Source organism: Onychostoma macrolepis, chromosome 10 (assembly GCF_012432095.1).
Source record: "Onychostoma macrolepis isolate SWU-2019 chromosome 10, ASM1243209v1, whole genome shotgun sequence".
Taxonomy (NCBI): Eukaryota; Metazoa; Chordata; class Actinopteri; order Cypriniformes; family Cyprinidae; genus Onychostoma; species Onychostoma macrolepis.
This window is the reverse complement of record NC_081164.1, coordinates 18,592,250-18,618,856: the sequence shown is the minus strand read 5'-3', so window position 1 is coordinate 18,618,856 and position 26,607 is coordinate 18,592,250. Positions and strand designations below refer to the sequence as shown.

At 38.5% G+C, this 26,607-nt stretch overlaps 1 protein-coding gene across 1 annotated transcript in view; it reads left to right on the top strand.

The window, feature by feature from the left end:
- The window catches only part of nipblb (NIPBL cohesin loading factor b), a 31,915-nt gene that overhangs the window by 2,460 nt on the left and 2,848 nt on the right, over window positions 1–26,607 (top strand). The window contains exons 2-44 of the mRNA XM_058789245.1: window positions 1,870–2,013; window positions 2,559–2,724; window positions 2,840–2,940; window positions 3,835–3,943; window positions 4,103–4,254; window positions 4,568–4,716; window positions 4,851–4,932; window positions 7,988–8,527; window positions 8,771–9,843; window positions 9,888–10,884; window positions 11,054–11,176; window positions 12,351–12,539; window positions 12,652–12,723; window positions 12,801–12,890; window positions 13,009–13,109; window positions 13,214–13,300; window positions 13,383–13,614; window positions 14,331–14,482; window positions 14,682–14,762; window positions 14,849–14,949; window positions 15,026–15,155; window positions 15,954–16,036; window positions 16,540–16,672; window positions 16,760–16,903; window positions 16,985–17,071; window positions 17,161–17,375; window positions 17,486–17,588; window positions 17,667–17,765; window positions 17,851–17,997; window positions 18,617–18,751; window positions 19,008–19,106; window positions 19,211–19,264; window positions 19,583–19,691; window positions 19,770–19,906; window positions 20,008–20,148; window positions 20,238–20,331; window positions 20,425–20,579; window positions 23,861–23,951; window positions 24,045–24,218; window positions 24,332–24,522; window positions 24,604–24,711; window positions 25,586–25,786; window positions 25,935–26,081. Coding sequence (XP_058645228.1) covers window positions 1,950–2,013; window positions 2,559–2,724; window positions 2,840–2,940; window positions 3,835–3,943; window positions 4,103–4,254; window positions 4,568–4,716; window positions 4,851–4,932; window positions 7,988–8,527; window positions 8,771–9,843; window positions 9,888–10,884; window positions 11,054–11,176; window positions 12,351–12,539; window positions 12,652–12,723; window positions 12,801–12,890; window positions 13,009–13,109; window positions 13,214–13,300; window positions 13,383–13,614; window positions 14,331–14,482; window positions 14,682–14,762; window positions 14,849–14,949; window positions 15,026–15,155; window positions 15,954–16,036; window positions 16,540–16,672; window positions 16,760–16,903; window positions 16,985–17,071; window positions 17,161–17,375; window positions 17,486–17,588; window positions 17,667–17,765; window positions 17,851–17,997; window positions 18,617–18,751; window positions 19,008–19,106; window positions 19,211–19,264; window positions 19,583–19,691; window positions 19,770–19,906; window positions 20,008–20,148; window positions 20,238–20,331; window positions 20,425–20,579; window positions 23,861–23,951; window positions 24,045–24,218; window positions 24,332–24,522; window positions 24,604–24,711; window positions 25,586–25,786; window positions 25,935–26,081 — 7,638 coding nt within the window. The 5' untranslated portion in view covers window positions 1,870–1,949. The remainder of the gene's footprint in view (window positions 1–1,869; window positions 2,014–2,558; window positions 2,725–2,839; window positions 2,941–3,834; window positions 3,944–4,102; window positions 4,255–4,567; window positions 4,717–4,850; window positions 4,933–7,987; window positions 8,528–8,770; window positions 9,844–9,887; window positions 10,885–11,053; window positions 11,177–12,350; window positions 12,540–12,651; window positions 12,724–12,800; window positions 12,891–13,008; window positions 13,110–13,213; window positions 13,301–13,382; window positions 13,615–14,330; window positions 14,483–14,681; window positions 14,763–14,848; window positions 14,950–15,025; window positions 15,156–15,953; window positions 16,037–16,539; window positions 16,673–16,759; window positions 16,904–16,984; window positions 17,072–17,160; window positions 17,376–17,485; window positions 17,589–17,666; window positions 17,766–17,850; window positions 17,998–18,616; window positions 18,752–19,007; window positions 19,107–19,210; window positions 19,265–19,582; window positions 19,692–19,769; window positions 19,907–20,007; window positions 20,149–20,237; window positions 20,332–20,424; window positions 20,580–23,860; window positions 23,952–24,044; window positions 24,219–24,331; window positions 24,523–24,603; window positions 24,712–25,585; window positions 25,787–25,934; window positions 26,082–26,607) is intronic.

Here is a 26,607-nt window from a genome sequence, read left to right as displayed (position 1 = left end):
ATATAAATTTTTTTGTGCAGAATTATAATAATAATTATAATTGCATATTGTGTAATACTGCATTACTAATAATAATATATGAAACATACATAATATAAAAATTAGTTTATTATTAAATTATATTAATTGATAATTGTTATTATAGTTAACAATAATAATAATAATAACAATAATTATTATTTTGATAATAATAATACAATATGTAAATGTCTGAAACATCGTTTTTATTAAGAATAGCAATATTAATAATAATAAAATTATGAATATTGTTTTTTTAAACATTTAAAAACTAATCAATAATGGTTTAAAAAAAAAACAATATTGGTCCATTTCTGTTCTTGTTTACATAGGCCATTACCGTAAAAAGAAAATGGAATTCATCTCAAGTCATTTTTTCTTTTTAGTTGTATTTTCTGAATGTTTCCTCCATTCCACTGCTTCCAGTTGCTCTTGTAGCAGTAAAACGCAGGGCATCCACAGGCAGCTGCTCGTCTTTTATGTTTTGGAATTGATGTTGGAGTCTCACTGAGACTCTGGTGGTTTGCTAGAGGAAATGATTGGCTCTTGAGCAGCTGAATGCAGCTGAAGCCAAACTCTAGGTTTTTCAAAATTTGTTGCAACCGTCTGGGGAAGACCTTCCTGTTTCAACAGGACCGTGTCTCCTGCAGCCTGTCCCACTGCCTGATGGGAAACCCTCCTAGAGGAGTGCAGGCAGTTTTAGAAGCATAGGGGGGAGGGGCAACTACAAAATAAAGCCCATTTGATGAGCAGATGCGCGTGTAGTTTTGGCCTTGCTTGGTGCCTCTTTTGTTCTGTGCATAATGCATATGGTAAGTTTAAAATGAAGCTTTTTGTTTTCATGTATATGGCTCTATGGGTCCATTTTTTTATTTTATAGGTAGTTACCTCCTTTGGTGTTTTCTATGTTTTACACTCCAGATTTCCAGATGTCAGTGCTAGCAATCAGTGTCATGTTTATTAAAACACTGGGTTATTTTTTTAATCTAGTGGTCCTGTTATAATTAAAAACGTGGTGTTTGCAAAGTTATCATGTTATTATGTTATTATTATTAAGTCATTATGGAGGCAAAACTAGTTGTGAAAAAATATACCGGTACACTACCATTCGAAAGTCTAGGGTTGGTAAGATTTTTCTTAAATGTTTTAAAGCAGTCTTATATGCACAAAGGCTGCATATATTTGGTCAATAATACAATACAAACAGTAATATTATTACTGATTAAAATAACTTTTATATATTAATATATTTTAAAATCTAATTAATTCTCGGGATGGAAAAGCTGAATTTTCAGCATCATTACTCCAGTCACATGATCCTTCAGAAATCATTCTAATATGCCGATTTGCTGCTCAAGAAACATTTCTTATCATCAATGTTGAAAAGATTTGTACTGCTTAATGTTTTTGTGGAAACTTTTTTTCAGGATTCTTTGATGAATAGAAAGTTTAAAAGGACAGCATTTAAAATATAAAGCTTTTGTAAGATTGCTTTTGATCAAATAAATGCGTTCTTGTTGAATAAAAGCATAGCTTTTTTTTTTAATGGTAGTATACAAAATAAAAATGAAACCAAAGCTTGTCATTGTAGTCAACGATGCAAACACAATAAAAACCTCTTTATGAAATATTAAACTAAACTGACAAGATGAAGTAAATAAAAACTAGTGTCATCAGAACTGTAACAACTTGATTTGTACTGTTCTCTGGATTCCTAGCATCATAGCACTTATATTCCTAAAAGTATTTTAATTGCAATATGGTGCTATTGTTTCCATATGTCAGAAAAGAAAGTTCTCATAATACTGAACCTGATGCTGATGCTGTCATGTCCTCTTCTTCCTCTTGCAGCGAAAGATGTAAAGGTGGATCAGTGAGCAGCGACACTGAGCGACCTGTGCATCCACGCGAGCTCCCTGCCCTTCTTCAGCATGAATGGGGATATGCCTCATGTTCCTATCACCACTCTCGCTGGGATCGCAAGCCTCACTGACCGTAAGTTGCACAAACGCTTGCTACCTGAACTTGTATAACAAACTTCCCTTATCAGATTATTCATACACATTTCGAAATGTAATGTTAATCATTGAATATTTATCATTATCAGATAATAGGAGTACTATCAAGAGTTAGTAGTCTTCAGCTCATCGTTTGACTTGAACATAGTGGCCACCATAAGAGGGAGACCACCCTTATTCAGGATGAAGCGTCTTTTTGTCATACACAGATAAACACATTGATCGAAAATATTATTGATTTCTCTTTGTGTGTTAAAATTACTTGGTATACCTTCAAAATTGGTGCAAATATTCATCCAGACAGTATATACTGATGAATGCCCTCTTTTGATTGGCTATCGAAGATGTTGATTAAATGTTTGTTCATACCTTTTAAATTGATAGGACTTGGATTTGATTTGTACGGGCAATAATTTTCTTTGTGACTGGATGGAAACGGGAAGTCCCCAAGAAATGAGTGAAATATTTCATGCCTCCTGTTGTGATAAGGAATAACTCATTTTTTGTGTGTTTATTTCTCAGTGTTAAATCAGCTGCCTCTCCCTTCCCCTCTACCTGCCACCACCACTAAGAGCCTGCTATATAATGGGAGGATCGCCGAGGAGGTCAGCTGTCTGCTGTCCCGGCGGGATGACACACTCGTGTCCCAGCTGGCCCACAGCCTCAACCAGGTGTCCACCGAGCACATGTGGGTATCTCACCTCGGCCTCCTTCCTTCAGTGCATCCTCACTAAATGTGGCTATTTTACATGATATGTGAAATATCTGTGCGTCTCATTCAGTCTTTGTGGTTTTACATGCAGAGAGCTGAAGGACAACTTGGGCAGTGATGACCCGGAAGGAGATGTGCCTCTACTGCTACAGACAGTGCTGTCCAGGAACCCCAATGTCTTCAGGGAGAAAAGTACGCCCACCCGATACGGGGTTCAGGGCGGTAAGGAGAAACTGCAGAAATAAAGCTGTTTAGTCTGGGCATGCTTTTATTCTGTGATCTCTGTTTATGCTCCCTGAATTAGAAATCCCATTTTTTTTGTAGCTTCCAGACTATAGTTAGTGTTAATTAGTGGTAACTTTAATTATAATTTTAGATGTATGAAATCCAAATGCCTTTGAAACTGCCATAATATAATCTTTTTACATTTTGATTCTGGGCTTACGCTACTGTTCAAAAGTTTGGGATCGGCAAGAATTTTTTTTCTGAATAAAGTCTCTTATGCTCAAACATATAGTAAAAATGGTAATATTGTGAAATAATATTTGATATATTTTAAAATGTTACTTATTTTTTTCCTGTTATGGCAAAGCTGAATTATCAGTTGCCTTTACTCCAGTCTTCAGTGTCACATGATCCTTCAGAAATCATTCTAATATGCTGATTTGGTGCGTAAAAAACATTTCTTATTATTATCATGGTTGAAAACAGTTGTTCTGCTAAATAAATATAAAGGTCAAAAGAACAGCAAATATTTGAAATATAAATTTTTAAGTCTTTACTGTCAGTTTTTATTTCCTTGCTGAAAAAAACAAACATTTAATTAACTCAAAAAATGTTACGGACCATAAACTTTTGAACAGTGGTGTGTATTTGCAAATATTGTAAGTGTTAAATATTTTTTACATTTGGGTGGCAAATTTCACAATGTTATTTTATTGCTAACTGAGTTAAAACTAATTTATTTAGTTGGAGTTATAGTCAGACAGCATGGCAAATATAAGCTTGAATTGCCATGTCATTTGCCACACAATGTCAACATTTAAAATGATAATTTGTTGACACTCTTTATTTTTTGCTTTGAAGGTTTAATGCAACAGCCAATGATACCACCGTACAAAATGCCTCAGAATTCAATGCATGGAAGTCCGGCGTCAAACTACCAGCAAACCACTATAACTCCGAGCCCTCCCAGGTACTGTTCCAGTTTCCTTTTTATTTGGGTTAGATAGGTAACTGGCGAACAGCATACCATCTGAACGGCATATAGTGTGATTGAAGTAATTAAAATATGCAGAAAAGCCTGGTTCCATTTCCATTCTGTATACTGACCGGTTCTGCTCATACTCGACAGCCGATATGTTCAACCTCAGGCGGGTTCTGGTACCAGGTACATGCCCCAGCAGAACAGCCCAGTGCCCAGCCCGTATGCGCCACAGAGCCCCGCAGGCTACATGCAGTACAGCCACCCACCCAGCTACCCTCAGCACCAACAGATCCAGCAAGGTGAGTCCCTGCTCTCCTCTCTGAAGAGAACCTCAAGAGGATTGTCACCATTTTCAGTATCTGTAGTCTTAAAACACCTCAAGGCTCAAGAAAAAGTGGTTTTAATAAGGTTGGTTCTCAGTGAATTTTCTTTTATCCATGTCCCTTGCTGAATGATATGACTGAAAATCATCCCTTGCTGTTAAAATCAAAAACTGAAATGTGTATTTAATTTTTTAATGCATATTCTTGTTCTTATTGTGAAAAATTAGTCATTGCAGATTATTCCGAATAAGAGTAAGTCTTCACATAAGTTGTTTTTTGTGTGTTGCAGTATCCGTATCCAGTCCGATAGTTCCTGGTGGCATGAGGAACATCCATGACAACAAGGTCTCCTGTCAAGTGTCGGGCAACTCCAACCATAATGCGAGGCATTGCTCCAACGATGAGTACATCAGCATCGTCCAGAGACTTGGAAATGATGTTAGTTCTTACCAACAAAACTTTTTGTTAACCCTACATATATTTGTGCCTCCAGATTATTTTTCTTAATTCAATTGCTCCTAGATCTGTATTAACAGCACATTTTTCAAGCCATGTTGTCTGTGTTTTCACAGGAGAGTGACCCCGCTATGAGAAACGCCTCTTTTCCTGTACGCTCTGTCTGCTCCCCTGCTGGAAGTGAAGGAACTCCGAAAGGTAGATTGAATCTCAATTTTTGTACCTACATCATTTTTAGGTGGGGTATGCTTTTAGGCCCCTATTTACACCCCGACTGGTCTTTTTTTCAAATTGTACTTTGGGTACGTTTGCGGCATCAACCTAAGTACCACAGTCTTTACAACTGGCAGTTGTGTACCACTGTAAGTTTGAGATCATACCAGATTCAGTTTAATTTGTGTTATTGTCACTTTCAACATACACCCTTTATATTCAAATTCAAGTTTATTTCTAAAGCACTGAATAAAACAACAACGTTGACCATAGTGCTGTACAAACAGTAACACAATGAGCAAGAGACAACATTTAAAAGGGATCATATCCATCTAAATGAATAGTATAGCAGAGACCTTAGAACAATCATAATACATTTTAAGTAAGATCAGAAAAACCCTATATAACACTAGCAACTTTCGCACTTATCTTAGATCGAACGCTATCATAAAAAGGTATGTTTTTAAATGGCTCTTAAACTGACCAAGTGTCGGTACGTCCCTAATATAAAGCGGCAAGCTGTTCCATAATTTAGGGGCGGCGACCGCAAACGCACGATCCCCTCTAGATTTCAACTTAGACCGAGGAACAACAAGAAGTTTCTGTGATTGGGATCGTAAGGATCTCGTTGTCCTTTGTTCCTTGATTAGATCAGCAATATAAGAAGGAGCTAAACCGTGTAGCGATTTAAAAACAAATAATAAAATTTTATAGTTAATCCTAAAAGAAATGGGCAACCAATGCAATGCTTTTAACACCGGGGTAATGTGATATAATTTACGCGTGCCTGTGAGCAATCTTGCAGATGCATTTTGGACCATCTGCAATCTGTCTAAAACTTTATTTTGAGTGCCATAATATAATGAATTGCAATAATCTAATCTCGAGATGATGAACGCATGAATAACTTTTTCCAGATCTTTCTGGGATAAAAAAGGCTTAATCTTAGAAGTCATCCTCAGTTTAAAAAAACTTTTTCTGACGATTTCATTTATCTGCTTGTCAAATGTAAGTGCGCTATCAAAAATCATCCCCAAATTATTTACATGATATTTCCTAACTTGGCTCAAGGGACTCAACTTAGTTTGAGACGCATTATCAGGTTCAGAGGGACCAAAGACAATCAATTCCGTTTTCGATTCATTTAGGCTCAAAAAGTTCATAGACATCCATGCCTTGACATCATTAAGACAAGCCAGCAATCTTTCCATGGCAGTGTAATCACTTGACTTAAATGGTACATATAGTTGAGTATCGTCTGCGTAACAGTGAAAGGACACACAGTATTTACGCAGGATCGAACCTAAAGGGAGCATATAGAGTGAGAAGAGGAGCGGTGCTAAAACAGACCCTTGAGGAATACCACATGATAAAGGTGAGGAAGTTGATGTACACTCACCCAAACAAACAGAAAAACTTCTATTTAACAGATAGGACTTAAACCAGTTTAAGGCATTTCCAGAGATGCCTACCCAAGTTTCAAGTCGGGAAATGAGAATATGATGGTCAATTGTGTCAAACGCTGCTGTGAGGTCTAAAAGCAAAAGTGCAGTCATATTCCCTTGATCGGCTGCCAAACAAATGTCATTAAAAACCTTTAATAATACAGTTTCTGTGCTATGGTGCTTCTTAAAACCTGACTGAAACACTTCACAGATATCATTATCATCAAGAAATGACTCCAGTTGAATAAGGACACTTTTCTCTAAAATCTTAGCCAGAAATGGAAGTTTAGAGATTGGTCTATAATTGCAAAGAACGCTCTTATCCAGATTTTCTTTTTTCAACAAGGGCTGAAGTATAGCGTGTTTGCAGTACTCGGGAACGATCACCCGATTTTGGCGATTTTTCTCAATAACATAGCTTGTTCTAGCAGATTTCACAGCCCGTTGTAATTTAGACAACGATTCTTTCAGAATTTCATAAGAGATTTGTAGTTTATCTTTCTTCCATTTCCGTTCACATCTTCTACAATCCCTTCTTAGGGACCTGATATATTCATTTAACCATGGAGCTGATTTGTGCTTTCTATGCACCTGCCTTAGAGGCGCCACTTGATCTAGTGTATCCAGGCAAACAGAATTAAAACTATTTACCGCCTCCTCCACACTAAGGTAAGGTGATAAGAGGTCCATTTTTACATTCTGCAGTGAAGCCATAAAAGTTTCATTAAAATCCACATATGTAGTTGGCTTTATCGAACGAGCCAACCTCTTTATGACACAAGCTTTCTTCGGCTGACATCGAGGGAAGACAGTAAATAGAACAGGATTGTGATCAGACACCAGGAGATCATCTGTGATAATGTCACTGTCTGATAAACCAAGTGACAGAATCAAATCCAGCGTGTGACCATAGGTATGAGTAGAACCATTAACCATTTGCTGAAGGCCAACAGAATCAATGAGATTTTAAAAATCCTTTGAAAAGGAGTTTGTCGGACAGCATATGTGTATGTTAAAGTCCCCTAATATTAATATTTTGTCATATCTCACGACAATGTCCATTAAAAACATAGACAACTCTGGAATAAAATTCTTATTAAATCCTTTATACATATGCTTGTATGTATTGTATTTTATGCTTGTTCTCCCAAGGAAATATATTCAGAGACAAGCAGCTATGAGAAACTAATACTATTTATTGTTAAGATGTGATGTAAGGAGTACTGTTTCCGGGTCCAAGCCTCTACTTTTTTCATTTGAGAATATTATCTCAACAGACATTTAATTCACGAAAGATGAATTCATTAAAGATGAATCACTATCTGGTTAACTGTGATTTCTGTATGGAGATAAAAGGACCATTATTTATACAGGGCGACTAATATATTATGACCCTATGTTGTTTGCTTTTGACGTCTTATAAAGTGTTTGGACTCACAAGGTCAGACTTAACATATGGATATGGAGGGTAACGTGGATGTCCAACGATGCAGAGATTAAACCAACCAAACTCTGGCAAACTGGTTCATTCTGTTGCCATATTGCTGATTTACACAGAAGTATGATTTTTCTATTTTATGTTGGTTACATTTCAGTTGGATCTCGGCCGCCCTTGATTCTTCAGTCTCCTCCACCCTACACCTCCCCAAGAGATGCTGCTCCTGACCTCCTGTTAGACTCTCCCGAACGGAAAAAGAAGCAGAAAAAGTTAATGAAAGATGAGGGGGGTAAAGGTGCCATGTACGACATTGTCAGCTCACCCACTAAAGACTCTACAAAGCTAACAATAAAGTTGTCTCGAGTGAAGTCTTCTGAGACTGAGCAGTCAGCTGAGCCGTTGTCGGCGGTAGAGCATGGCTCAGATGCTGAGAATGAACTATCGTGCAATAGCTTACCATACCACCGGAACCCCCAGGAACGGCTCTCCACAGGACAGTGTCTTTCGGGTGAGCAGTCGGCCTACCAGCAGGTTCCTGTACTACAAAACACTGGGGCACTTGCAGCCAAGCAACCCGGGGTAGTTAGTGGAACCCCCTACGACGAGGCAGAGCTGGATGCTCTTGCTGAGATCGAAAGGATTGAGAGGGAATCCGCTATAGAACGAGAACGCTGCTCTAAGGAAGTTCAAGATAAAGGTTGTGTTTATTTTCTAGTTGTCACTTGACATGCATGCTTTTAATCAATTATCTAAATGCTTTAATCTGAATGACCGCTTCTATTACTATTACTGGTGCTTGTGAAGGTGTAACGTGCTAACTACAACTGCTAGCAATGTTCTGGCACCCACTCATCCACTCATATTTGTTGATGAAAATATAAATGTGTTGAATACTGCTTCTAACCTTCTTACCTTGCTACTTATGATTCTAACTTGGCAGATAAACCTCTGAAGAAGAGAAAGCAGGATTCGTACCCTCAGGAACCAGGAGCTGCGGGCACCGCGGGTGCTTCTGGAACACCTGGCGTGGGTGGCGGATGCAATGCTGGGAACAAACTGGTACCTCAAGAGGCTTGTGCTGCTAGTAACGGAGCCAGTCGGCCAGCCTTGATGGTCAGTATAGACCTGCAGCAGGCGGGCAGGGTGGAAGGGCCAGTGGACTCCTGTCCTGTCCCTGCAACAGAGGCCCAGCGCTGGCCAGAAGATGGTTCTGAATCCACCGGGGTCTTGCGGCTTAAATCAAAGACAGATGGAGAGGTGCAGAGGACTGTAGATGGTCGTCCAGAAGTCATCAAGCAACGGGTGGAAACTACGCCACAGAAAACTGCTTCAGATGGACGACCAGAGACTCCCAAACACAAGCACGAGAACCGCCGGGAGATCTCTAACAAAGTCAGTTCAGAAAAGAAATCGGATCCCTCCAAGCACAGACTTGACGGTAAACCTGACAAAGTGAGGCCTGAGGGAAAAGGTCATGAAACTCCCAGAAAACAGGAAGGACGGTCGGAGGCGACTCGAGAGAGCAAAGAGGAAAGGCAAAAAGATCGGGACAGTGAAGGCTCTAAAGTCCGACGATCAGACACATCTAAGTCCAGCCGGGTAGAGCACAACAGGGACGTAGATCGGGACCAGGAACGGGAAAAAGAAGGGGAAAATCGGGACAAGGAGCGAGAGAAAGATCGAGATAAGGTGCGGGACAAGGAGCAGGAGAAAGAGCGAGATAAGGTGCGGGACAAGGAGCAGGAAAAAGAGCGAGATAAGGTGCGGGACAAGGAGCAGGAAAAAGAGCGAGATAGGGTGCGGGACAAGGAGCAGGAGAAAGATCGAGATAAGGTGCGGGACAAGGATCAGGAGAAAGATCGAGATAAGGTGCGGGACAAGGAGCAGGAGAAAGATCGAGATAAGGTGCGGGACAAGGAGCAGGAGAAAGATCGAGATAAGGTGCGGGACAAGGAGCAGGAGAAAGATCGAGATAAGGTGCGGGACAAGGAGCAGGAGAAAGATCGAGATAAGGTGGGACAAGGAGCAGGAAAAAGAGCGAGATAAGGTGGGACAAGGAGCAGGAAAAAGAGCGAGATAGGGTGCGGGACAAGGAGCAGGAGAAAGATCGAGATAAGGTGCGGGACAAGGATCAGGAGAAAGATCGAGATAAGGTGCGGGACAAGGAGCAGGAGAAAGATCGAGATAAGGTGCGGGACAAGGAGCAGGAGAAAGATCGAGATAAGGTGCGGGACAAGGAGCAGGAGAAAGATCGAGATAAGGTGCGGGACAAGGAGCAGGAGAAAGATCGAGATAAGGTGCGGGACAAGGAGCAGGAGAAAGATCGAGACAAGCTGCGAGAGAAAGATCGGGACAAGCTGCGGGAGAAAGATAGAGACAAGGTGCGTGTTAAAAATCGGGACAAGGAGAGGGTAAAGGAACGGGAGAAAGATCGGGACAAGGAGCGGGTAAAAGATCGGGACAGGGAACGAGAAAAAGATCAGGACAAGGAACGGGAGAGGGTCCGGGACAAAGATCGGGACAAGGATCGAGACCAAGAAAAGAAACGCCACACAGAATCAACAGAGGCCCGGGACAAGCGGTCTCCTGAGCAGCGCTCCCGTCCTGACAGTCCACGGGTGAAGCAGGAACCTCGTAGTGGAGCAGAATCCCGAACAAAACCTGAACGGTCAGTCCACAAAACTCCCAACAACAAAGACGAGAAACGGAGTGGAGACAAGAACCGACTAGATGGACACAAGCCTCAATCCTCGGACAGTAAAACGGCAGAATTTCCCAACTACCTACTGGGGGGAAAATCGAGTGCATTAAAGAACTTTGTCATTCCCAAGTTGAAACGGGACAAAGATGGTAACGTAATGCAGGAAATGCGAAGAGAGCTGTTTTCCGAGCCACTTGTGAAATTAGAAAAACTGGACCTGGTGGAGGACCTCAATAAGGGCGCCAAACCTGTTGTTCTTCTGAAGAAACTTTCCATTGATGAGGTCCAGAAGTTGATCAGTAATTCACGCAGCAAGTCAAGCAAGAGCAGGTCGTCTTATGGAAAATTTGGAGGTAAGTCCCCTGTTTTCATGACCAGTGAGGTTTTTTTTAGTTCATTGTAATGAACTGTCACAGATTTGACAGACTGTTTGAATATGCATTTGGAGAGTTTGAGTAGCCCGCTCTGTAGGGGGCTTCAGTGATTCAGTGTTAACGGAACTTCCTCATCATGTGCTGGCAGAGATGGATTCCCGTATGCCACTGTGTGAGAGGGTGAAAATGAATAAACGCCGACGCAGCTCCACTAATGAGAAGCCCAAGTATGCTGAAGTCAGCTCAGATGATGACAGTAGCTCTGTAGAACGTAAGTACATTTACTGAATCTTATGTTTTCACACTTAATGTGCCTGCTTGATCCGAATCAGGTTTTCATTATTAATCTTATTTCAAAAAATGTAATGGAAAGCAATGCTTTGGTTTAGTTGGTGTTATTAATAAACTATTGGCAAAATATTCCTGCAGAATGCAGTTAGTTCACATCCATTTTGCATTCACATTAACTGCCAACCGTATTGTGGTTTACTTTTAGCCTTCCCATTTCTAATGGCTTTTAAGGGATAGTTCACCCAAAAATGAAAATTCTGTCATTAATTACTCACCCTCATGTCGTTCCAAACCCGTAAGACCTTTGTTCACCTTTGGAACACAAATTACGATATTTTTGATGCATTCCGAGAGCTCTTTGACCCTCCCAAAGACAGCAAGGATCCTAACACGGTCAAGGCTCAGAAACGTAGCAAGGACATTGTTAAAATAATCCATGTGACATCAGCGGTTCAACTGTAATTTTACGAAGCTACGAGGATACAAGAACAAAAATAACGACTTAATTCAACAATTCACATACGTAAACAACTTATGCAACGTATGTACGCGGATACATTGTATATGTTGTTTACGCTTTGATCTGAATGTAAACAACGTATCCACGTACATACGTTGCATATGTTGTTTACGTATGTGGTACTCTCCAAATTGGCGCTATAGGGTGACGCGGAGGAGACAAATAGATCGTTATTTAATAAAGTCGTTATTTTTGTTTTCTTTGCGCACAAACTATTCTCGTAACTTCGTAAAATTACAGTTGAACCACTGATGTCACATGGATTATTTTAACAATGTCCTTGCTACGTTTCTGAGCCTTGACCGTGTTAGGATCCTTGCTGTTTATGGAGGGTCAGAGAGCTCTCAGAATTAATCAAAAATATCTTAATTTGTGTTACGAAGATGAACGAAGGTCTTACAGGTTTGGAACAACATGAGGTAAGTAATTAATGACAGAATTTTCATTTCCTTTAAGGATAGTTTTTACACTAGTCCAGATTCTAACTGATTTTGATGAATAATCAAACCCATGTTTGCATGAAAACCTAAAGTGTTATTGACGTCTCCTCTGCTTAATTACTTGGAGTTGAGATAGATTTCCATTCAAATTAGTTGCTTTTCCATTCAAATTTTTCGTCTTCCTGTTCTTTTAGTGCCCCCAAAGCGTTCGAAAAAGGACAGAGACAAAACATGGGAATATGAAGAAAAGGACCGAAAGGGTTCTGGAGATCATAGACGAAGTGGAGGTCACCATGACAGCCGGAAAAGTTCAGGCAGTCGATACAAAGAACGCAGTCCCGTGGAATCGGATGACGATTCACCCCCACCCAATCTGAGTGATCGTAAGTGACCAGTCATACACGTTATCATTTGTTATGTTGGCAGTTTTGTTGCTCAAATGGGTTGAAGTGTGGAAATCGAATAACTGTGACCTTTGACATCCTTCAACAACAGTCGCCAGAAGGTTGAAGAAGAAGGAAAAGCAGAAAAAGAGGAAAAGCTACGAGCCCAAACTGACTGAAGATGGTATGTTTTCAGTTTGTAATCAGCATTGAGCGATCTGAAATGCTGGGATCTTTAGTAATCCAACTTGTGCTCCACAGAAATGATGGACTCCTCCACGTTCAAGAGATTTTCCACCAGTGTTGACAACATTCTTGAAAACCTTGAAGATGTGGACTTGACATTGTTAGGTAAATGTGCAAATGTGCAGAAATGATTACATTTGACATTGAATGTTCAAATTATTTCAGAATCTGCTGTACTGGAATGCTTCTGCAAGTTTGACAGTAATTGATTTAATGAATGCAGATGATGACGAGATTCCTCAGGAGCTGCTCCTCGGAAAACACCAGCTGTCGGAGTTAAGCAGTGAATCAGCCAAAATAAAGGCTATGGGCATCATGCATAAGGTGGGTACAGGATCACCCCTGTCAACAGGAGAGATTGGGACCAGGCTCAAGAGACAGGACACATCAATACCTGATCTTTTAATGCTAACTGCTTTTATCCTCAGATTCCTTCTGATAAGATGGTGAAGGTCCAGAGTATTTTGGAAAAAAACATTCAGGATGGTTCGAAGCTCTCCACCCTCATGAATCTTGTAAGCATCATTGTAGTTTCTATTGGCAGAATGGCTCTGCCGTTGACTCTCGCTGACAGGTTCCCTGTCCTTGTGATTTCAGGACAACGACAGGGACGACGAGGAGCGTTTGTGGCGTGACCTCATCATGGAACGTGTCACCAAATCTGCTGATGCTTGTCTGACGGCTCTTAACATCATGACCTCAGCACGAATGCCGAAGGCCGTTTACATTGAGGATGTTATTGAGAGGGTCGTGCAGTACACCAAGTTCCATCTACAGAACACGCTGTACCCACAGTACGACCCCGTCTACAGGGTGGACCCTCATGGCGGTCAGTTTTGGACATTAAAACAGTGTCCTAACCTATAAGATCCTTTCCCTTCCATGCTAACTTGAGTTTTTATCCTTACCAGGTAGGGCCACAAAGTGTTATACGACAAGATGTCTGTTGCTTGGTTTATATTTTTATCGATCTCATTGGTCCCTTTTTATCAAATATATTCTGATTAAGTGTAATGTTATCATATTGCTGGAAACTTTATTATCCTAGTGAAAAATAAATATACTAAAATGTATTTGAAATACATTTATTTCATGCCAGGTATACTACAAATACATTTGCATATTTATGTACTTAATAAAAATACCATGCAATTGTACTTTTAGTATACCAAACTGGTATGCTTGAAGTCTGTTAAATTGGAACAACTAATTTTGTCCTTAATGCACTTTAACTGTACGGAAGTCCAACTAAAGATATACTGTATATAAGTATATTTGATTGTGCTAAAGTGGAACTAGTGCAAGTTTACTTCAGCTACACTTTAAATATCTTGCATTATAAGACCAATATTATTTAAAGATCATACAATCCTTTATATAATTATAATTTAAATTATAATTTTTTGTAATTTGAGTAATAAAAACTCATACTGAAGTCATACTGAATGTGTAAAAAACTGATTTTTACAGATTTGTCCTTAGCTGATCACATGCCTGATCATCACAACAATTGTCCAAATGATGTCTGTTCTTGCGCCATTTCAGGTGGAACGCTAAGCTCAAAAGCTAAGCGAGCGAAGTGCTCAACGCACAAACAGAGAGTTACTGTCATGCTCTACAACAAAGTTTGTGACATTATCATTAACCTGTCTGAACTCTTGGAGATTCAGCTGTTGACTGACACGACCATCCTTCAGGTGAGAGTCTGACACCTGGCTGCTGCTGCATCTGAATAAAATTCTCTTGTTCTTTGCTGCAGTCAGCCCTCGCAGAATAAGACCAGAAACATGAATTTAGACTGTAAATGTAGTTGGTTTTCATTTCATGTTTTATTTCCATTGGCAAAATGAATAAATCCGCATTTGTGTATCTCTCTTTCTCTCTCTCTCTCTACAGGTCTCGTCTCTAGGTATCACTCCATTCTTTGTTGAGAATGTGAGTGAGCTACAGCTTTGTGCCATTAAACTAGTGACGGCTGTAAGTATCAGTGCAGTTCAGCTTTCTTTACGCTATGCATTGCTGTGCTAACTGCGTCTAACATTGTTGTGTTATGCGATTTCCAGGTGTTTTCCAGATATGAGAAACACAGGCAGCTGATCCTGGAGGAGATCTTCACCTCTCTTGCCAGACTGCCAACCAGCAAGAGAAACTTGAGAAATTTCAGGTATATGCTGCAGTCTGGTCTACCGGCTGTTAAGGGCACAATGTGAGCATGTGTATTGACTATGATCTGTGTGCAGACTGAACAGCAGTGACGTGGATGGGGAGCCCATGTACATTCAGATGGTGACGGCACTAGTTCTGCAGCTCATTCAGTGTGTGGTCCACCTACCTTCGGAAAAGGACTCTGATGATTATAATGACAGAAAGGTAAGAATTAAGTTATATTTATTGATGTGTTGGAACAGAGGATTTTCCTTGCTCTTGTGATCAACTATGTAGACATACCCTGATGTTCACTGAAGCAACATTTCTTAAAAAAATTAAATAAAACATACAACCTACACTACTGTTTAAAGGTTTGGGGTCTGTAAGATTTTTAAATGTTTTTAAGTGTCTTGTTTTTCACCAAGGCTGCATTTATTTGATCAGAAATATAGAAAAACAGGAATATTGTGAAATATTAGAGTTTAAAATAGGTATATTCTGTTTTAAAACTTAAATTTTAAGCATCATTACTCCAGTCTTCAGTGTCACATGATCCTTTAGAAATCATTCTAATATGCTGATTTGGAGCTCAAGAAACATTTCTTATGATCAATGTTGAAAAATGTTGCATGATGCATATGTTTTCAGGATCCTTTGATTAAATATAAAATTCAAAAGAACAGCATTTAAAAAGTCGTTATTGTCAATTATCAATTTCATGCTAAATACAATTATTAATTTCTTTTAAATAAAAAAAAATCTTGCTGACCCTAAACTTTTAAGGTATTTTACAAATTCCATGTTATCATTTTATATTGACAGAGGTCTCAAAGGTACAATAGCAAGAAAACCCTGTTTTTTAGCTACATTCTGAAATGACTGCAATGTCACATTACGATATGTGATTGTGAGTCTCTTCTGTAAAGTGAACATTTCCAAGAATGTTTGATTTTGATTTTGATTATTTTTTTAATTATGCCTTTTTGGGTTATTTTATAAAGTTATTACGTTTTTTTGCAGGTTGATAAGGATGTATTAATCACAAACTCATATGAGACTGCAATGAGGACAGCACAAAACTTCCTCTCCGTTTTCCTCAAAAAGTAAGAAAAGCCCCTGACATTATTCCAACCCAAACACTTCAACCCATTTATATTGGGGAAAAATTAACCTTAAAGTATTTTGTTCTTCTGGGATCAGTAATGCATGTCTTTTTTTCTACATACTGTATTTAAGCTAAGCATGTACACTGTCTCAGGAAACACCTGTTTTACTCTCATCCGATGCTTTTCAAGAGGGCTTAACAATGCCATCTCAGGACAAACAACACCTGCATCTCTAAATTATTGTTGTAGTTTTACTTGGGCTACCTATTTTTTGTTCTCTGTCTCTAAATGTTTGAATTTAAGTTCATTTAGTTTTTTTTATTTATTTAAGTTTCTTGTAAATTCCTCTGAGGAAGGGCATTTGTTTATTAGACAGGGACAATACTGAAAGGTTTGAGTAGCAGATGCTCTGTATATATGCTTTTAGGTATCTGCTACATTTAATTCTTAGAAATGAAGTTGCACTGTTATGTTTTATTTAATTTTTGTTTAAATTTCAGGTGTGGTAGTAAGCAAGGTGAGGATGACTACAGGCCACTGTTTGAGAACTTTGTTCAGGATCTACTGTCCACAGTGAATAAACCTGATTGGCCGGCTGCAGAGCTGCTGCTGAGCCTTCTGGGAAGGCTGCTGGTGAGTTTCAGATTGATATTTCACAGGTAGAGTGTGTACCGTTCCATCACTTGAAAACTCACACAACGCTCTGGTTTCTCTTGGTAGGTTCACCAATTCAGTAATAAGCAGACAGAGATGGCTTTGAGAGTGGCCTCTTTGGATTATCTGGGCACAGTGGCTGCACGTCTTCGTAAAGATGCTGTCACCAGCAAAATGGACCAGCGTTCAATCAACCGCATCCTCGGAGAGGTAAAGCAGCAGAGTCCGCCACATCACAAGTACGAATCCCTCGTGGCCTGAAAGAAACTCATGCCAGTTTGTGTTTTACAGAGCTCAGGTGGCGATGAGATTCAGCAGCTGCAGAAAGCTCTGCTGAATTACCTGAATGAGAACGTAGAGACTGACCCGTCACTATTGGTGAGAAAATTCAGACATTGTGACAAGCAAAAAAGGCCCAAGAATCTCTGGAGGTTTTAATGTTGTTGTGATGTCTTTATTTCCAAAAGTTTGCACGAAAGTTCTACATCGCACAGTGGTTCAGGGACACCAGCACTGAGACGGAGAAAGCCATGAAATCACAGAGGGACGACGACTCGTCCGATGGGCCGCACCATGCAAAGGACGTCGAGACCACTAGTGAGATCTTGCAGAAAGCTGAAGCGCGCAAGAAGTTCCTCCGGTCTGTTATCAAGACCTCGGCATCGAAATTCAGCTCACTGAGGTACAAACAGCAGCAATTTTGAACTTTGTTAAAGGGATAGTTCACCCAAAAAATAAAAATGCGATATGTTTAAAGCGTTTTGACTCCTGCTATGTGTTTTTTTTTCTCAGAATAAACTCGGATACTGTCGACTATGAGGACTCGTGTCTTATTGTGCGATATCTGGCCTCCATGAGGCCGTTTGCACAGAGCTTTGATATTTATCTCACACAGGTTAGAGGTCATTTCATCTCTCAGCATATTTCTTTGTTTTTGCATATCAATAATACATCTCCCTGTTTGTATCTGTAGATTTTGAGAGTTCTCGGTGAAAGTGCCATCGCGGTGAGAACTAAAGCGATGAAATGTCTTTCTGAAGTGGTTGCGGTGGATCCGAGCATTCTGGCACGGGTGAGTGCAGTTCCCAAAAAAAAACTATGCTTTTTAATGTCCTCATTTGCATATTTTGAATTCTCATTTGCTTTTTCTGGTTTAGTCGGACATGCAGCGGGGAGTTCATGGCCGACTGATGGACAATTCCACCAGCGTGAGAGAAGCTGCGGTAGAGCTGCTTGGGCGCTTCGTACTGAGTCGACCACAGCTAACTGAACAGTATTATGACATGCTGATCGAGCGCATCCTGGTTTGTGCTTTTCTTTCCGTATATACTTGTCTGTATTGTAGTTATATTTTTTTGTATTGTGGCTGTCTTTAGGAGCAGTCAGCAATTTCTTTGTTCTCATGTTATAAAATAATTTAATTAATCAATATTTATTATTTTTTATTTTTTCCTGTTATACAGCAAAAAAATTAATAATCACCAATATTAATTTTACAATAAAACAAAAAACTAAATTGTTTCAATGGTTAACAAATTATTACCATGTATGCCGTCAATCTTGAAAACTATTTAAAACACTGTTATGTAAGGCTAAAAACGCTGTCCATTTGTGTTTTTTTTCCTTTTAAGAAGAACCATATGCAAATCAATATTTCATGTCCACCCATTAATTAACTAATTTATGTATTTGGTAAACCTCATGAAAAAAACAGTTTGGTTTGATACAAGGTCCCCTCTGCTTTAAGTTGATCACTCCATTTGGGTTTATGGAGTGATAATAATTGGCAGTTGGCAATAATCTATACAGTTGTAACTGTTATTGTAAATTTAATGCATGCTTTTATTTCCAGTTTGCAGTGAAAACTGATTTGCTTTGAATGCATCATGTAGGCTGATTTGAGCTGGTGAATGTTTTCTGCAGGACACAGGCATCAGTGTGAGAAAGAGAGTTATTAAAATCCTGCGGGACATCTGTCTGGAGCAGCCCACCTTCAACAAGATCACAGAGATGTGTGTAAAGATGATCAGGAGGGTCAATGACGAAGAAGGCATCAAGGTTAGTTGCGTTTTTCTCTTTTCAAATCTGTAATCCATGTACTTCACATTTGTGTATATGTTTTGTTTTCTGATTTATTGGGAAATAATAAAACAAACTGTTTAATTTGATTTACTTTATAAACTAGTAGTCCAATTTAAAAAAAAATCTTATTTAGGGGACTAAATTCATTTCTAGTCATGCAAAAACGTTTTTACATTTTTCTTTATTGTGCAGTCATGTAATAACCAATTTATTTTTGCCATCTCTTATTCAGAAATTGGTTAATGAGACATTTCAGAAGCTCTGGTTCACCCCAACACCTAATCACGATAAAGAGGCCATGACTCGCAAGATTCTCAACATCACAGACGTGGTAAGGATCTGCAGAGTGGGCTAAAATCGGACCCTCAGGACATGTACTTTAATACACGTTTAAGGTCACATTATGTCCCTCTGACGTGAATCATTGTCTCTCAGGTCGCTGCATGCAGGGATTCCGGCTATGACTGGTTCGAACAGCTCCTTCAGAATGTAAGTTGCCCATCTATGGTTCAAGGACAATTTGGATTTGCTTTTCCAATGCTTAGTAGTGCATTTAGGGGTTCTCGGGGATCTGGGATAGTACCTTGAAAGGTTGGAAGTTTGAAACCCAAAAGGGGTGATCGAAGAGCAAAATACTCATTCAAATCCATTCTGTTGCTCTTTTCTAAAGTAGGAAGTTGTACATTCTGACTTTCTAACATAACATTAGCTCCAGAGGAAGTGTGAACTGGAATAAATGTACCTTTTCAGATAAAAACAAAACAAAAGGTAACCTAACCATTGATGTAATAATCTATGTTGTCACAGCTGCTAAAGTCAGAAGAGGATGCCTCGTACAAACCGGCCAGGAAGGCTTGTGCTCAGCTGGTGGACAGTCTCGTTGATCATATTCTGAAATACGAGGAGTCTCTCGCAGGTATGAGCTGTATTAAATTATGAAGCAAAGGATTTACCTTAGTTGAACTTTTGGTGAGTTATTTTTTTTGTTTTGCAGACTGTGAGAATAAGGGGTTGACATCCAATCGCCTAGTGGCATGTATCACCACGCTGTACCTGTTTAGCAAGATCAGACCCCATCTGATGGTGAAACATGCCATGACTATGCAGCCATACCTGACCACAAAGTGTAATGTGAGTATGCTGTCTGGGAATGGATTGCAATAATTGGTCTTGTGCTGCCATCTAGAGGCCAGAGAGTGAAGGTGCTGCTTGTGCTTATTGTGTTCCTACAGACTCAGAGTGATTTTATGGTGATCTGTAATGTGGCTAAAATCCTGGAGCTCGTTGTTCCTTTGATGGACCATCCGAGTGAAAACTTCCTCACCACCATCGAAGAAGACCTGATGAAACTCATCATCAAATACGGCATGACGGTCAGTTGGAGAGCGAGTATCAGCAGCTCTGGTGTCCAGCGGTTTGTGTGTCAACAGCTTCATGGTGCCATCTGCCTTGTTTCCTGCAGGTTGTGCAGCACTGCGTGAGTTGTCTTGGTGCGGTTGTCAATAAGGTCACCCATAACTACAAGTTTGTGTGGTCTTGTTTCAACCGATACTATGGTGAGTAAATTTCAACACCTGTCAGGAGTCTTTTGCTCATCTATGATCCTGAGAGTGTTAATCACTCTAAAATTCGTCTCGTTTCATGTGAAGGAGCACTAAACAAGCTGAAGCTGCAGCATCAGGAAGACCCGAACAGCACTGTACTGGTCTCTAATAAACCTGCACTGCTGCGTTCACTCTTCACTGTGGGTGCCCTGTGCCGACACTTCGACTTTGACCAAGAGGAGTTCAAAGGCAGTAATAAGGTGAGATCCTGGTGATTTCTGGATTTTAAAAGTCTCAAATACAAGGAAATGTAGACTTTATTTAATTAATAAATGTAGACAAGTACAGCAATTTATTATAGACTATAATGTACTATAATAGATTAGTCACATTCATTCATATATATATTTGAAATTATTTTTTATTTTAAATCACAGACTGTTTTTGTAATTGTGTTAAATAAATAATTTTATTTTGGTATATTAAAGAACTGGTTTTATGAATTCCAACAATCAAAATAAATTCTGCTTATTTATTGTATTAATTGAAATATATATTATAATTAGAATTATATTATTAATTATTTTTTATATTTATTTATTATTAGTCTTATATCACAAGAAATATTTTATGCATTAAAAAGACATCTATTAGTAATAGATCAGTGGGACCAAGTAGACAAATTTATTCATTCATTTAAATCATTTATTCATTTAATTAAAAAAATATTTAAGTAATTGTATTGTATTGTATTCAAGCATGGTTCTTATTAATTCAAATTTTGATCTTATACATTAATATTAAATTCTAGTTTATTGTATATATGTGTGTGTGTATGTATGTTTGTATGTATGTGTATATATATGCATATATACAGTTGCATGCGAAAGTTTGGGAACCCCTTGCAGAAAATGTGAATAATTTTAACAAAATTAGAGAGATCATACTAAATGCATGTTATTTTTTATTTATTACTCTCCTGAGTAAAATATTTTACATAAAAGATGTTTACATCTAATCCACAAGACAAAAAAATAGCTGAAATTATTAAAATAACCCCCCTGCAAACGTTTGGGAACCCTTGGTTCTTAATACTGTTTGTGGTTACTTGGATGGTCTATGGCTGTTTTTTTTTTGTTTATGAGTCCCTTGTTTGTTCTGAACAGTTAAAATGAGCATTGTTCTTCAGAAAAATCCTCCATGTCCTGCGGAATCTTCAGTTTTCCAGCATCTTTTGCATATTTGAACCCTTTCCAGCAGTGACTGTATGATTTTGAGATCCATCTTTTCACACTGAGGACAACTGAGGGACTCGAACACAATACGATGCATTAAGAGTCGGGGGGTGAAAACTTTTTGAATTTGCAGATCAAGGTAAATTGTAGGGATGCACTGATACCACTTTTTCCAGTACTCGCCCGATACGTTACTTTTATTTTTGGTACTTGTCGATACCGAGTACCGATACCGATATTTTCATTGCATTTGTACATTTTTTAAATATTGGGTACAGAAACCAAAAGAGCATGTATAATGTTAGTTGGTTAACTTCATTTATCAAATAGATACAGTCAAACCAGTTTATTCGCTATAGATTATGGTAGTAAAATATGACAAGAACTCAGAGTTAAACTCTGTCAGAACAAATTCAGCTCGATAATGTCAGATAATTTTGATAGAAAGGTATGTGATGGATTACAATCAACCAAAATTATTCAGACAGCTGTTAGTATGACAATATTTACACAACTATCAATACTTTGTCAGGCAACCCTTAGACTTAATGACAGCCTGTAGTCTCCTGGGCATGCTGTCAACCAGGTTCATGCAAACCAGACTCTGTCTGAATAATTTTTGGTTACAAATTTGTATAAATTTTATTGGTAGTCCACTGTATGAAGAATTTTTGGATATAATATGTCACAGTTTACTTTATTTTGCTGTCCTCGCTTGCATAAATGAATTATAGTGTCCTGCACCCACTAGTAAAAAATATAAAAAATTACATTTGGTCTCTGAATAATTTTTGGTTTGACTGTATATCCTTTGGTTATTTTCACACTTAATTACTTTTGCTCTATGGTACATCATCTTTAATTTAATTGCATTAGAGCTGCTCCATTGCAGTGGCTTAGTACTGTAATCACGCGCTTTGCTGTAATAATGCAGGGAACCACTCGTTATAAATCTCCTAACTGTGATATTTTCAGAAATAGAAGTTGCGTTTTTCTTTTCATTTGAAACATGCTGCGATTTATATTCCAAAGCCACTCATATAATGCAGAAACACTCATGAAGCAAGCAAAACATGCGCAACGCGCGCACGTATTTGTACTGGTGCAGAATGAGATGGACAGTACAGCCTAGCGCATTTCACACAGGCTGATAGTTTCACTTTCGCCAGAAAGTCGTGTATGCTTAAGGTTGAAAATAAATGATTTGTTTTATAGTGAATGCCCCTATAAATTCTTATATTTACGATTCAGTTTTAATCCAAATGATGCATGCTATGTGAGCGAACATCAATCAATAAAGATCACGCAACAGAAGTGCGCGCGCGCGCTCTATCTCTCTCTCCCTCCCGTTAAGTAACTTGTACATTGTTTTGCTTACTTGTTTTTGACATATCCGACCGAACTACAAACGTTCCAGTGATGTCTGTGAGAAAGGTATATTCACTCGACAAGCTCGCGCATCTGCGCCGGCGCGCGCTCAATCCACAAAGCGCTTTGCTTTTCAGTTCGCGCACATCAGCTATAAAGGCATTAATACTGAATGTTTAACATTATTCATTGCATACATCTGCTTCGTAGACATCCTTAATCTCTAATAACTCCATTCTGCTGCCTGTTGTCGTGTTTCTTTGTCTGAATATGGCACTTATCACATGCTGTGAGGTATCGGCGTTTGGTATCGGGGCATCCCTAGTAAATTGTACTTAATTTGTCTTCTGGGAAACATGCAAGTATCTTCTGTTACTTCCGAAGGGCAGTACTAAATGTGGGGGAAAAAAAGATATTTTAACAAAATAAGAAAAATTTGGACATCTTCATCCTGGTCAAAAGTTTTCACCCCCCGGCTCTTAATGCATCTGTTTCCTTCTGGAGCATCAGTGACTGTTCGAGTCCCTCAGTTGTTCTCAGTGTGAAAAGATGGATCTCAAAATCATACAGTCACTGCTGGAAAATGTTCACGTATGCAAAAGATGCTGGAAAACTGAAGATTCCGCAGGACATGGAGGATTTTTCTGAAGAACAATGCTCAGTTTAACTGTTCAGAACAAACAAGGGACTCGTAAACAACCATCACAAAACAGTGACAGTAATGAGAATAACACAAATGAAACATCCAGAAACATTATGAGAATGAGAATTTTGAGGGAAATGTCATTTAAGCATAATGTCATAATATGATGTCACAATATAAAAATGTCTTAATGGCCCTATAATATGTTTCATTTACTTTATCAAATGTAACCTTGAAATGTTTTCATAAGATTCACTCCTTTACCAGTCTGATTAATGGTCTTCTTCTCTTTCAGGTGGTCATAAAGGACAAAGTGCTGGAGTTGCTGCTATATTTCACTAAAAATGAGGATGAGGAGGTGCAGACCAAGGCCATCATTGGTCTAGGTAAATATTTACTCTCCATAATCACTACATTTCTTGTTTTCACCTTTTCACTTCACTCACGGTAAACAAAACCGTGATCTGTTGGTTCTCCAGGCTTCCTTCTCATCCAGCATCCAGAGCTAATGTTTGCTTTAGATGTGAAAAACCTCTACAACTGCCTCCTGGCTGACAGGAAAACGTCAGTGAATCTGAAGATCCAGGTGCTAAAGAACCTGCAGACATACCTGCAGGAGGAAGACTCGCGCATGCAGGAAGCCGACAGGGAGTGTGAGTGTCATTTATAAAGGATGCTCTTGTCTGTGTTCAATGCATCTGCCACTTGGTAAGTAGCTAGCCAGTCAGCTATTTTTATTCTCATTCTTTGTCTTTGGTCTTTTCAGGGAAGAAGATGTCTAAGCAGGAGGACCTGAAGGAGATGGGTGACATCTCATCTGGCATGAGCAGTTCTATCATGCAGCTCTACCTCAAGCAGGTGCTGGAGAGCTTTTTCCACACGCAATCCAGCGTAAGGCACTTTGCCCTCAATGTAATCGCCCTGACGCTCAGCCAAGGCCTCATTCATCCTGTACAGGTATGTGTCCTCAACAAAAACTCTCCTAACGCCGGACTGAAAGAGCCTTTAGTTTAACTGGCTTGTTTCCTCCTCCATCAGTGCGTTCCGTATCTTATCGCAATGGGAACCGACTTGGAACCCACAATGAGGAATAAAGCTGATCAACAGCTGGTGGAGATTGACAAGAAATACACGGGATTCATTCACGTATGTGGATTTTTAACAACTAACATGCATTTGTCATGTATGATGCTGCAAGAAATTTTAATACATTAGGTGCATTAGGCTAAAACCATTAAAAAGTGTTACCTGAAATAAAAGTTAATGAAATTAATATAGAAACAATTGACTTTTTTAAAATGAACCCCATTATTTTTAAACCAAAACTGTTTAGCTGTTGCTAACAAGTGTTAAAATCAACGACCGATTCTAAAATAAAATATTTTTTTACGTTTTATTTCAAAGTTGCCAAAGCATCATTTTCATTTAGTTTTAGTTGGTTAACTTGATGTACTAAAATAACTAACTAAAGCCGAAGTAAAATACACACACACACACATATATAAATATGCCAGGTTGTTACTGAAAATAAGAACTTGCCTGGTATACAACCACACATCAGAGTAATAAACTTTAATTAACTAAAATGAAAATGAAAACATATAATATAAACATAAATATAATTGAAAATTTAAATTATATTATAAAATATAAAAATTAATGGCAACACTTTATAGTAAGGTGTCATTTACAGTTAATGTATTAGTTAACAATGCATTTATTACCCTGTTTGTAAATCTTTGTTAATGTTAATAAAAATACACTCATTCATTGTTGTTTCATGCTAGTTCAGTGCATTAACTAATGTTAACAAACACGCAAATTTTAATAATGCATAAGTAAATGCTGAAATTAACATTAATTAAGATTAATAAATGCTGTAGAAGTGTTGTTCATTCTTAGTTATGTTAACTAATGAACCCTATTGTAAAATGTTACCAGATTAATTGCAATTATTAATAAAAATTATAATATGTCAGTTATACTAAAATAACCCTGGCCATATATGCCGTTCAAACAGATGAAGGCTGTGGCGGGGATGAAGATGTCCTATCAGGTGCAGCAAGCCATCGTGGATTCAAAGGACGCAGTAATCAGGGGTTTCCGCCAGGATGAGACAAACGCGGCTCTTTGCTCTCACCTCTACACCATGGTGCGCGGAAACAGACAACACCGCAGGGCTTTCCTCATCTCACTACTCAACCTGTTTGATGACAACACGGTCAGTGTTTTTTTAATGTTTTGCATTATGTCACTCTGGTGATTACCATCTTTCTTCTGTAGCTACAGTTTCTTCTTTTCTATACCTGTCAGCATTTTGAGTGGCCTGTGTTTCTTAAATAATGCCATTTTGTTTTCTTCCCATGCAGAAGTCAGATGTGAACACGCTGCTGTATATCGCAGACAATCTCGCCTGCTTCCCATATCAGAGTCAGGAAGAGCCGCTGTTCATCATGCACCATGTAGACATCACACTATCTGTGTCCGGCAGCAACCTGCTGCAGTCCTTCAAAGAGGTGTGCTGCTTTTTCCACCGCTCACTGTATTGAATTTCTATCCTTTTACTCTAACTTCTATTATATATGATAGAAATCAAATTAATGTGGTATGAAAAGGGGTAGTATAAAATACAAATATCCACCTCCTTGCCCTTAAAATGCCCTTATTTTTGCCACATTCTACCTGTTGATTAAATCTAGTAAATAAAAATCATGCAGAAATGTTACAATGTTGAATTATTAAATCCACAGTTAAATCAAGATTTTTTATTTTAAAACCAACAACAAAAATTTGTACAATTTTGCACGCAGCCATGCATGCATTTGTCATTGTTATTATTTTTGTTTGTTTTATTCATTTTATTTTAATTATTTGGCTTAAATGTTATTTGTTTTAGTTTTATTCATTTTGATTACTTCGGCGTAAGTTAAAGTTTTTCATTCAATATATAGCTTTATTTCATTTAACAAATGATTTTTAGTACTTTTAATAATAACAGCTTTTAAAATTAGTAAATTTTGATAATATTTTGGTTGCACCACC